This window comes from Melanerpes formicivorus, unplaced genomic scaffold (genome assembly GCF_026170545.1).
Source record: "Melanerpes formicivorus ecotype bairdi unplaced genomic scaffold, bMelFor1.0.p_v2 SCAF_38, whole genome shotgun sequence".
Lineage (NCBI taxonomy): Eukaryota > Metazoa > Chordata > Aves > Piciformes > Picidae > Melanerpes > Melanerpes formicivorus.
The window spans coordinates 4,102,369-4,115,000 of record NW_027142390.1 but is presented as its reverse complement, the minus strand read 5'-3'; the positions used below and the strand labels follow the sequence as shown (position 1 = coordinate 4,115,000).

General features: G+C 48.7%; 1 protein-coding gene across 1 annotated transcript in view; it reads right to left on the bottom strand.

Moving 5' to 3' along the window:
- The window catches only part of NT5DC2 (5'-nucleotidase domain containing 2), a 30,178-nt gene that overhangs the window by 1,745 nt on the left and 15,801 nt on the right, over positions 1 to 12,632 (bottom strand). Inside the window, exons 6-11 of the mRNA XM_068157898.1 lie at positions 10,494 to 10,622; positions 6,270 to 6,330; positions 5,314 to 5,416; positions 4,712 to 4,813; positions 2,907 to 2,988; positions 15 to 101 (exon numbers count right to left, since the gene is read on the bottom strand). Of these exons, the coding sequence (XP_068013999.1) occupies positions 15 to 101; positions 2,907 to 2,988; positions 4,712 to 4,813; positions 5,314 to 5,416; positions 6,270 to 6,330; positions 10,494 to 10,622 (564 nt within the window). The remainder of the gene's footprint in view (positions 1 to 14; positions 102 to 2,906; positions 2,989 to 4,711; positions 4,814 to 5,313; positions 5,417 to 6,269; positions 6,331 to 10,493; positions 10,623 to 12,632) is intronic.

Here is a 12,632-nt window from a genome sequence, read left to right as displayed (position 1 = left end):
GCCTCTTCACTCACCGCGAGGTCGCTGTACAGATGGTCACCAAAGTAGAGCACTTTGGACCCACGCCAGCCTGTCAGCCTCAGAAAATCAAAGAGGTTACCCTGCAGGTAAAAGGAGCACAGAGAGGAACATGGTTACAGACCAGACACCTCCAACCTCACTGCATGGCACTGGGCAGCCACCACAGCTGGACATGTCACCTTATGACACACGGATGTGAGCACTCTCATGAGATGTTAAGCTGCTTGCCTCACCATCCAAGCCCAGAGGTTTCTGTCCCTTCTTACCTTACTTCACTTTCTTCCCATGTGACAACTGCCCTGTACATCTCTCTGCCTTTCTTAGGCTACAGATAAAAAGGCAGAAACTCTTCTAAACCCAAAAGGCTTCAGGGGAAGTTTTGTGCTCTAGAACACAGCAAGTCAGGAAGACTCCATCCACTAAAGAGGGAACAAAGGATGGCAGTTTAGAGGCCAAAAGTGAGACACCTAACTTAGAAAGCCTGAGTGATAGACAGAAAGAACCCCTGGTGTTCTGGGTTTAGAAGTTCTTGGGCCTGGGTGGTAGTGATTTCACCTCACAGGGTAAAATGAGCAACATCATGCAAGGCTTTTGGAGTAAGGAGCACTTGAGGCTTTCCTCACATTACTGACCAACAACCCAACCCCAAAGATTAACCACTCCCATGTGCTCACAGGACTGGCTTAACCAAGCCAAAAAGCCAAGCAGCTCGGGCAGATTCACTGCTAAGTAAAACAAATCAAACCCCAAAGCACCAGCTAAAACACAGAGCAGCTTTCAAGGCTTCCCAAACATCTGTCTGCACAGAGAGGCAACTTCAGGGACCCCCTGTCCATCTCCACACAAGTTTTCCACATGAGTCACAACGGAAACAGAACCTACTAGGGAAGAAAAAGGCCCCCATGAAGGCCAGCAGACCAGACTGTGCCAGCACAAGCAATCAATGCAAACATGCAAGCCACTTGGCAGCAATCTCTTCAGCCAGCCTCCAGTGCCAGGACAAAGCAAGAGCCACCATGCCTATCCAACGGCACCAGCCTGGACAGGGAGCCTCCAGGCACAAGCCAGCTCCCACAGCAGCCTTCGGCCCTGCGTTTGGCCGCTGGCAACATGCTGGATACAGTTGCAAAGGGTCTTCTGTGGGTGCAGCAGCAGTGGAGCTGTGCAGACCTTGAACAGCACAGGAAAACAGAGCCGGGCAGGTGTCTGCTTGTCTTGCATGTGACATTTCTGCTGCTCACACTGGTGCTGCTAAGGAAGGCACTGGCAAAGCAGGGAAATGGACCACATCTTTGGAAGGAAGATGGTCCTTTTGCAGTGCTCCAGTCAGTACAAACAGCACTGCACCTGACAACTAGGAAACTTGTATTTGGGCCTCCACTGAACCACAGACCTATTAGACGACCTCCAGGAGCTGTCTGTCCTCCCCTTCTGAGACTGCAGACTAGGGGAGGGGTGGGAGTACATAAGCGCCACAAATGGCAAACACCACGTCTATTAGAGAAGAGAATTAGAGGGCATCACTTGAGCTTTCCTGTCCCCAGTGCCAAACACCAGTGCCTGAGGTCCCATTCTCATGAGATACCACAGCACAGCCACCAAACAGCTCTGCTTTAGAGGACAGAGGCAAGTAAGCTCAGAGGGCTCTGGCAACATCACCAGCACAGCAAGGTCCATGGCCACTAACACTTGCCAGAAAGCAGCATGTTATGGCACTCCAAGAAACCAAAAGTGCTGAGGACAGGGAGGACTACAACCAGGATACACATGCTGTCACATCCTGAGAACCACAGTTAGGCAACACCCTTGATGCAGTCACGTGAATATTGTGGGGGAGCACTGGAGTAGCTCCAAATCCTACCCCTCCTTCCTTCCTCCCTCATCTTTTTCCCTTCCTCAGTGCACCATTCACTTGAGGGAGCAACTTGTGTTCACAAGATGTAGGTTGTCAAGAGCAGGATTTCATTCAGCAGTAGAGCCCATGGCTGAGGTGCACATTTTCTCCTGAGGAAGCTGCTAACCCAGTGAGAAAGTTTCCCTATGGGAGAGAGATCTTGCATGAGCTCTGCTTGCGTGTTCCCAGCTCCCAGCTTTTGGCAGTGGACTGGATGCTATCAGAGTGCTTTGACAGACCCACCAGACAGGCCAGAAGCTTCCCAACAGTACTGCTCAAGGATATGACCTACTTTTCTACCACAGGTCAGGTCCCAGCTACTTGACCATGATCTGACTAACAGTTTTTTCCCGTGGGATTGGACAGCTCACAAGGCAGAACAAACCGTCCTAAAGCCAGAGGCCACTTGTTCCCAAGGGACCGACCAGCTGCAATGCAACACCCCAGGGCAGCAAGTTCACCCGTGCCACAGCCCATCCTCTGGGCATGCATGTCCTTCAGGAAGGGGAGAGGGATGGGAGCCAGGCTTTGTACCCTAAGTAATCACCCTTGTTTCTCTCTTCCCCCTCCATAAATCCACCTTTTCCAACCTTATGGTGGACAATGAGTTAGGCATGGAACATCTTTGCATACAGGTCAGATTGCAGAGGGCTTTGCCTTCTTACCCTGAACACTCTTGGGAGCCCCTCCAAGTAAGTGTTTCAGGTCCAGGGCATCAGAAGAGCTAAGGGAAAAGTGCACTATCAGCCATGGTGGAGAATGCCAGAGCAAAGCTCCCTGCTATCACAGATGCTCTGTTCAAGCACTTCCGTTTTTCACAGCTCAAACATCCACAAGGGCCCTACAGAACTGCTCCGAATTTTCTTCTACCCTGACTAAGCAGACCTTCCTGCTTCCCAGTGACTGCCAGGTTTTTCCAGCTACTTCCAAAACTTTAGGTGCTCTTTAAGTCCCCACCCTTTCAGAGCCCTTATGCACCCATTCACTTTACCTCTTTGTAGATCTTTCCTTTCTCCAGTTGGTTTATTTTGTCCCACTGCAGGGAGCCATTATCATCCAGTTTTCGAAAAGGCCTAGGAGGAAGAAAGGGGAGACCTCAGCTTCTTTTGATTTCTGCTGATTGTTACCCAGCAACCACAACAGTTCAGTCTGAAAACATTTTTACCTGTGTAACAACTCAGAATCAAAGCTCTATGGGAGAAGTGACCCTCTGGGCCTTCTGGGCTGTTTTCTCAGGGGATGAAAAAGTGTGAGAGGGAAATAGCTTTCCAAAGTGCTTCCAATGGCTGTAACCATCTCATGCCAATAGCCCTAACAACTCTTCTTGCTTCTCAGATGTAGGGAAGAGAAAAACATAAAAAATAAAAAAGAGACTCTTTCTGAAATGTTAAGGCCATAAAATACTTTGTGTCCTCTTCCACTCTGGCTACATCTCAGCACAACAGAGACTGTGGAATGTCTTAATAGGATAAAGCAGTCTGCAGAGTGGATGGAAAGCAGACTCCATGCTGGTATTGGCAACTGGCCTGAGCTGGCTGCTCTTGTTCCTGAGGGCTTGCCTAGTTACCTTCCACTTGGACAGAAGAAGCAAAACAAGGCTTCAGTTACTTAACCTCCATGTTTGATGGGGACATTGCTCCCACTTGGGATGGTAGTTCTAAACCATGAGCTCCATGGTCAAAAGCCTTGGCATGAAGCTGCAAGTAAAGTATAGTCTCATGCAGAAGTACTGTATGGACCTGAGCTCTCTTGGGGCAGAAGGAATCCACCCTCTCACCATGCACTCTACAGCCTACTGCAGATGCACATACTGCTTCTCAATCACAAGTGGTCTCCAGTGCACACTTGCTTTTCCTCAGAGAAAACACTCCACAGTGCACTGCAGCTCACCATCAGGAGGTTCCCCTCACCCTGGAAGTATGTTCCTTGTCATTCCAACTGGCCTACCACATGAGTGGATCTTAGACATCATGCAGCCATAAGCTTTTGTCTCCTAGAGGGCCAGATCATTACAGCTCCAGGCTACATCTGTAAGACACTTTACCCATGAAGAAAACCTTTACAAGGTCTTATGAAGGTTTACTCCATTTATGCTAATGGCCTGGGAAACAGGGCAAGAAAATACATGAAGAGGAAAGAGGAGACCTTTCCTCAAGGGCAGCAATTCCTGGTCAGTCAGAAGTTAAGGCAAGAAAGTAGACAAGTTCCCAAAGCCAGGAATACATAGAGCAAAGCAAGGACAGCAGCTTGCCTAGCAGCTAGTCCCTTGGCTGCTCCTAACTGACCACAAGACTCAGCTGCCACATACAAAGGCTTCCAGAGCTGCCAATTACAAAACTGCATGTATCCAGTAAAAAAAACAGAAAAGCCCTCAAACCACCCAGACATTTGCTGTGGGGAACAGGAAAAGGAAAGATCTTGGCAAACTCTCAAGACCTAGAGCCAAGAAATGGACAGCTCTCATGCACACCATCCCACTCTTCTTTCTGAAGACTTCAGTACATTCTTACCTCTAAAAATCTAAGTTAAGCTCAGATCACACCAAAACTGATAAGGCTTAGGAGCCAATTTCAGGAGTGTGCTCTCTCCTTGGCACTGTCCATTCCCTCTGCTTATTCCCAGACTGGTCAGCTTTCACAGCCGCAGAGGGCATCTGAGAGGAATGCTTACTGGACCTAAATTATGTTTAGAAACCCACTAGCCTTTTGGAAGGTAAAAGAAGCCATCTGTTCCAAGGAGGGGGGCCCAAGCCCCCAGGCCCACATACAGCAGGCAGCGTGGCCTCAGGACACCTACTTGCGGCGATCAGTGAAGAAGTTGGGCTTGTCAGCCTGCACGATGACCATGTCAAAGAGGTCCCGCCAGTTCTTGCCCACCATGTGCTTCATTCCTTTGTCCCTAAGGGCACAGGAGGGGCAAAGGAACAGAAAAGTTAATGGGCCCAGTGCTCTTTTTCACCCAACACTGCACTTTTACACCAGTCTGCCCTAAATTTACTCCCATTTCCCTAACAGAGGAGAAAACACAGGAGTTTGTGAATCCCCCAAGGCAGTCTCATTGACCGAGCATTTTGACTGTTCAAGCTGTCCCACATTTGCTCCTGTACCATGGGAAATCCAGAGGATGTGATGGAGCAAAAGCTGCTAAAGGTAATTTGAAGTGGCAGCTTTGTACTGCAGCCAACCACAGCTTCATATCTTCTTTAAAAGCTGAGAGTTGGTGCTGTGGAGAGAGCTGTGCCATGCAATGCTCACCACAGCTGGCTCCTGGAGAGCACTCTCAGGACTACTGCCACAAAAGCCTCTAGCAGGCAACTTTCAGATGCTCACAGGAAAGACTGCCCTGCACAGCTCCTGCTGCGCTGTGCTGACTCATGGCTGTGCAATAGCAATACTCACACAAAGCTGAAGGGGCTGTTTGTAATGAGGAAGAGTTTCTTCTTGTGGTTCACCAGGCGGTTTAGCACAGCATAGATTTCATCCCCATGCAGAATATACTGTTCTGTATCAAAATAAAATAGACATCATCAATCAAAAGATTCTGGCATAGGTCATGCAAAGCCAAACCTAACCCCTATACCACTAGAGATGCAAAAGGCCTGAGTTAGATGCACCTCAGACAGGCAGGTAGCAAAGCACCATGGTGATAATGTGGCCTTTCTTAGTCTCATCAATCCCATCTAGAGAAGAGAAAGACTGAGGAACTGAAAAGTCTGGCCAAAAAACTAGAATAGAACAGAATAGAACAGAATAGAACAAGTCAGGTTGGAAAAGACCTTTGAGATCATTGAGTCCAACCTATCACTGTGGTGGTTTGAGCCTTAACTGGGAGTTAAGAGCTCAGATGGGGGCAAGGCTGAGAATCTCTCCCCTGCTCCCCCCTCCTCCCTCCCAACAGAGAGAAGGAAAAAAAAAAGGAAAGGGAAGGAGCAAATCCACCAGGCAATAATTTGCAGTTAGCCTGGAAGTAGAGAGGTAAAGATACCAAACTGTCACAAGGTACAGGCACAGCTGACTTCAGGCCATGCTGCTACCAGCAGCTTGCTTTACCCTGAGTGAGCAGGAAGCCTTCCCAGATGGTGCCTTTGCATGTTCACATCACACCAAGGACCACCACCCCTCTTTTACAAGCTGAAGGAAAACATAAACACAAGCTTTGAAGCAGCCAAACACCACTTGGTTCTTAATGCCACTTTCAGCTGCCTTTAGGCATGCCACAATCAAGTATCTCACTAAGTTCTGTCACCCTGATGCCTGTGACTGTGTGTAGGGCCTACACAGTCACCTTACAAAGAATGCCATGAAGCATGAGGCATAACAAAATGGATTTGGCACCAGAGCTCTATTTAACTCACCCAGATCTTTTTCAATCCATTTGTACATCACTCCTTTCACATGTACATCTCTAATAGCATCCTAAAGAAAAGGATAGGGAAAAGAGTTTCAGTTTTAGAAATGTCATAGTTTCATAGTTTCATAGTTTCATTCAGGGTTGGAAGGGACCACAAGGATCATCTAGTTCCAACCCCCCTGCCATGGGCAGGGACACCCCACACTAGATCAGGCTGGACAGAGCCTCATCCAGCCTGCTCTTAAACACCCCCAGGGACAGGGCCTCAACCACCTCCCTGGACAACCCATTCCAGGGTTTCACCACTCTCATGGTGAAGAACCTCCTCCTCACATCTAGCCTGAATCTCCCCACCTCCAGCTTCATTCCATTCCCCCTAGTCCTATCACTACCTGATATCCTGAGAAGTCCTTCCCCAGCCTTCCTGTAGGCCCCCTTCAGATACTGGAAGGTGACAATTAGGTCTCCTCGGAGCCTTCTCTTCTGCAGACTGAACAGCCCCAACTCCTTCAGTCTGTCCTCATAGGAGAGGTGCTCCAGCCCTCTGATCATCCTTGTGGCCCTTCTCTGGACACGTTCCAGCACCTCCACATCCCTCTTGGAATAGGGGCTCCAGAACTGGACACAGTACTCCAGGTGGGGTCTCACCAGGGCTGAGTAGAGGGGGAGGATCACCTCCCTCGACCTGCTAGCCACACTTCTCCTGATGCAGCCCAGGATCTGATTGGCTTTGCAGGCTGCAAGTGCACACTGAGAGCTCATGTTGAGCTTTTTGTCCACCAGCACCCCCAAGTCTCTCTCCTCAGGGCTACCCTCCAGCCAGTCACTGCCCAGCCTGTATTTGTGCCTGGGATTGCCTCGACCCAGATGCAGGACCCTGCACTTGCTCTTATTGAACTTCATGAGGTTGGCCTGTGCCCACCTCTCCAGCCTGTCAAGGTCCCTCTGGATGTCATTCCTGTTCCTCAGCATGCAAACTTCTTGCCACCACCAAGGACCAATACAGTAATGATGCATCCCCTCCTCTTGCTGAATGAGCAAAAGCCACCACAATAATGCTAAGCAGAGGACCTTGTACAGGGAGGCTTGCCAACATGCCAAAAGGAGGAACACAGTGGCTAGAGGGAGGCTTGCCACATGCCAAAAAGAGGAACACAGTGGCTAGCTCACCTGGGGCAGTACAAGGGGGGAAAAAACCCTCAAAACTTATCCATGAAAGTACAACTTGTTCCTGCCTCTGGAAACCTGCACATTCTAACACTCTCACCCAATCAATCAGGACTGTGGAATTCCAAAACCAGGTACTGCCCCAAAACTGTACTGGCCCAGACACTAGCTGGATTTTCTTCCTCGCTCTTCCTGTGCAAGCTCAGCCAAACGTGGCCCAAAGGAGGGGAAGGTGGCCAAGGCAAACAGCAGCAGTGGGGAGTAACTGCAATTCCAAAACACTCCCCATGAGCCAAGGAGGGCTACAGCTCCCAGCCCCAAATGGCCAGTGGGCACAGACAGAGCAGAAGCTTCTACTGGGAGAGTGGGGGGTCTTGCTAAAACAGAGATCCCCATTTTGCATGAAGAAGGCAAGCTAAAACAGATTTTGTCAAGGGCATCCAAGTATCTTCTATTTTCTGGGCCAGAGGCCAAGATGCAACACATTGTTGGACACACCCAGCTGAGATTCTTCCCAAGTCTCAATCCAGTGAGATGTGCCAGAGACACACAATCAATTCCAGAGCAGCACCAGATTCTGCAGTGTTTGCAGATTCAGATGCTTGTTGCTCTGGTACTTTTTCCATCCCTGAAAACTCAGAATCACAGAATCACTAAGGTTGGAAGAGACCTCAAAGATCATCGAGACCAACCTGTCAGCACAGACCTCAGCCAGGGAAGCAAATGCTGCCCCTCTTCAGGACCCTTAAAAATCCTCATCACACAGCATGTGCTCCTTTGGGAGCTGCCCTTTCAGCCTGGACTCCCACTTTGCTGTAGTGACACTTGCAGCCAACACCACACAGTCCCCTGGTCTCACAGCAGTGCCAATGACGCCTGCTTGTCACCCTGGAAATAAAGTCCTTCAAAGCTGGGAGGGAGTCAGAACATACAGCTTAGACAGGGGACTGTGATGGAGGAGGCTTTATCTCTTCAAGTCAGTTTTAGGAGTCTCTTTCCACCACATGGATTTGAATGGTAAGAATGCAGAAGTCACATTCCATCCACCAAGAGACTGCCTTATTGGAAAGAGACTGCACCAAAAGCAAGAGCGTTAACAAGCAAACAACTTTCACTTGACCAGCACTGGCAACAAAAGCAACGCCTTGGATTTGTGTCAAAACAATCTTTGCAGAGCAGAAAGAGATTCCAGTGTGCTCCTTCCCTAAACCTCTGCCCCTCAAAAAGCAAGAGGAGCAAAAGAATCAAAAAAAGCACCAAACAAAACCCAAACCAACTCAAAAACCTCCTCAAGAACTAAAAGATTCCTGCAGGCAAAATCTTGGTAGTCTGGGGAGGTGTCAAACAGGGCTCAAAAATTCCTCCAAAGCAAACTGTACATTCTTACTCACAACTGTACAGTGACCAAACTGGTATAACAGGACTGCTTGGTCCTGCTTCAGCCATCACCATGGCCTCAGGATTTAGCCTTTTGACTCAGTGCAGTGTCTGCAGCACTTAGCCTGCTTCCAAACACACAGTGCTGCAATCAAGATTACCACTAAGAATTAGAGAAGAGTGTCAAGTTTAGGCATGTCTTAGCCCACTGTCAGCTTCTATTGCAGTGACAGTTTGGGGCTGTGCAAGTCCCCTCAGACACCTGTCTGTGTGGGCACAGAAGGATCTTTATCCTCACTACATAGAAAAGAGTGAGAACTTTTCTAGGGAGAGCACAGAGCAGTCCCCAACTTTTCAGTAGAGATTTCAGGCACTGGCATGGATATTCTGTTGGAGACCTCTTCTCTGCCTGCCTCCTCAGAAATGGCCATATCCCTTAGCAAAGCATGCAAACACAAGTGCCAGGACTGGCACTTAGGGGTGTTGGGCCTTGAACACACCTTTTGCCCTGTACCAAGCATGTGTTAGGCTGTGACGACCACCCCCTTGCTCTCAAGGTTTCAGTTAGGAACACATCCATTTTGACCTCAAAAAAAGGTTCAGAAGACACTCTATAGCTAAAAGGCCTCAGGAGTCAGCTGCATCCACTCTTCCCATTTTCCTCACCCCAAGAATGAAAACAGCTAACACCCTACAACCATGTTAAGGTGCTAGGGGAAGCTGGCTGGGCACACTCTTATCAAGCGCAAACAGAAAGGCAGAACGCAAACTGTAAGCCTTGGCTGCAGCAAAGCTGATGGTGTGGATCCTTATCACAGAAGCAGCAGCACAGATGTGGAGCTCCATTTTCCTCACCAGATGACTGAACAGTATAGCTACGAGCTGCTACCAGTGGATGATCATAAAATACCCACAAGGCACAAATCAAACCCCCCTCTCTCCATGGCAAAAGGCATACAATAAGGCTTGGCTAGCAAGGATGATACATCCTCTGTCAACTGAAATCACTTTGCAGTTTCAAGCACTTCCATCTTGCCTACAGCATTAACTAAGAAGTCAGATAGAGCCCCCTAACAATGCTGATAATCCCAAGCAGCCCTTCCAAAAGTCACAAGTGAAGCTGGAGGGCACATCTAGCACCTTGGAATAAGTGGCTCTTGAAAGCTAGTCACCAACTAGAAAACATCCCAGAAGGATCACACTGCTCTGTAGCTGCAAAGGGAAGGGGTGGACTCTCAGAGTAGGCAAGGACAGGTGTTTCACAGTGAGCCCTGTATAAAGCAAACTGTTTGGTACATGATTAGACCAAGCCTCTTTGGAAAATGAGATACTAACAGGAAAACATCGAGCTTGGTAGTCTGCAGAAGCAGCAAACATTCACAAAAGCTTTGTGATGTATTTCCCCCACACAGCAGGGCCTTCACCTAACCAGCCTAGGCACCCCTGCAAGAGATAACCTAGACTGACACCAGCTCAGTGGGACAGACAAAACCCTAACATCTTCTGAAAACACAGCTTTGGGTATTCCCTGGTAACACTTTCAAGAGGCAGCAGTGCTGTCACATTAGGCTACTCACTAACACCCCTTAGGTTTGGGTCCTGCAGAGCTCACAGGTGCCAGCAAGTCAAAGAGCTCACAATGGTGATGTAGCATGAGCTATGGGGCAGCTGACATTTTACTTACAGATATATCCTTGTAAAGATGCACCTGGTCAAACTCAATGCCATGAGTTATGAAGTAATCAATGACCGAAGACAGCAGTGTCATTTCAGGAAGAGAAAAAATGTCCATGAACTGCTTAAGTGATGGACCCTGGAAAGCAAAAAGAAAAGAGACAGTAAGCAAAAAGAAAAACACTAACATGGAAGGTCCCAGCCACTCAGCAGGCAGCCCTCTCTTCTCAAGCAAAACACTAACCTCATGCCTTAGCACTTGACAAAGAGAGACTTCTCCGTCTCTGAAATCATTAAACAAACCCAGCAACATTGACACCATGGGGTGAAAGTGGGGGAAGCAGAGAGTCAGTTCTAGACACTAACTTTTATTCTAACCCTATGCCTTCTGCTTCCCACTTGGCCTCTTGGCATCACCACAGACACCACACAACGTTCTGCTACAGAAGCAGCCATGGCCCTCACTGGAGGTGCCCCATTGCCCATCTAAACCAGGCTGTGACAATGGACATGTGGGCACTAAGACTGCCCTAACCACATTCCAGTGAGGCTGGATAAACTTTTGTGCTCTTTTTGTGCACCTATTAGTTCACTACACAATTAGGAGAGGAGATTCACCTCTCTGTTCAGTCTGCAGAAGAGAAGGCTCCCAGGTGACCTCATTATGGCCTTCCAGTATCTGAAGGGGGCCTACAGGAAGGCTGGGGAAGGACTTCTCAGGATCTCAGGTAGTGATAGGACTAGGGGGAATGGAATGAAGCTGGAGGTGGGGAGATTCAGGCTGGGTGTGAGGAGGAGGTTCTCCACCATGAGAGTGGTGAAACCCTGGAATGGGTTGTCCAGGGAGGTGGTTGAGGCCCCGTCCCTGGGGGTGTTTAAGAGCAGGCTGGAGAGGGCTCTGGCCAGCCTGATCTGGTGTGGGGTGTCCCTGCCCATGGCAGGGGGTTTGGAACTAGATGATCCTTGTGGTCCCTTCCAACCCTGACTGATACTATGATACTCTGCAAAGAGCAAGCTGTGATCTTCCTACTTCTGTGGCCAAACGTAGCACCCAATTTTTCCATACTAAAGTCCAGGAGAAAAGAGAACAGCTGGTATGTAGAAAGCAGCACAGAAAGGAACTTTGCATGAGCACCTACATAGGGCCCCAACTCAAAGCAGATTTCACATGTACAATTGTTTCAAAAAGAAAGGTGAAATCATCTCAAGTTTGCCAAGCAGGAGGATAGCTGCACAGAGGGAGGCTAATCGAGGGCAGTTTGCAGACTGGTATAAAATCTGAAACAGAAACATCCTATTTCAAAGCTGGAGACACCACTGAGCTGTAAACAGAGAACATACTTATGCAGAAAGTAGCCATTCAGATTAATTGTTCCCCAGAGACAGTGAGAAATCAAAAGTGACCTTGCTGGCGACTTCACACAGCAGATTCAAAGAGGTATTACCAGAGGAAGCCAGCCCTTCTGAACTAACAAAGGGCAAGAGACAAAGTAGCTCCGGGGGGGGGAAAGGGATGTGAATGGCCCCACTTGCCCACTGTACCACACTAGGCACTTAATGAAGATCAATTTCTCCTAACTTCCTCTGGTTCAAGCAATCACAGGATTTCTACAGCTCCTGTGGACAGAATTTCAGTCCTTTACTGTGACAGTAAGCTTTTCTGCCTTAAAAAACACTCAAGAGATGCTGAGCCTATGAATAATATCCACTGAGTAGGTCTGGAGGGGGCAATCCCTTTCATGAAGAAAAAAGCCTTCCCCAAAACCAAATAGAGAAAGACACTGGAAACACCCTGCTGCTACACTCAGTGCCTCCAGCACAACTCACTGCAAACACCATCACTGGAGGCTGCCCTGGTAGCTGTGGAGCTAGATTTGGCCAAGGAACAAACAAGGAATATCTCCCTATCAGTGTCCAGAGCCATTCAGCCCTAGGCCAATAGGCCTGGTGTTTAGGAAGGCTTCACAGATGGCTTTCACATGCTTAACTGCTAAATAACCTCTGGGGCAAATTCCCACTAGAACAAAAACACACACTGCAACTCACTGGGGACTGAGCCTGTTGGAGTCCGAGGGAGGCTGGGGTCATTTACATGCCCACACAATGCACTGGCTTTTCCAAGCTGTTGAAAGGGTTGCTGCATCGTAGC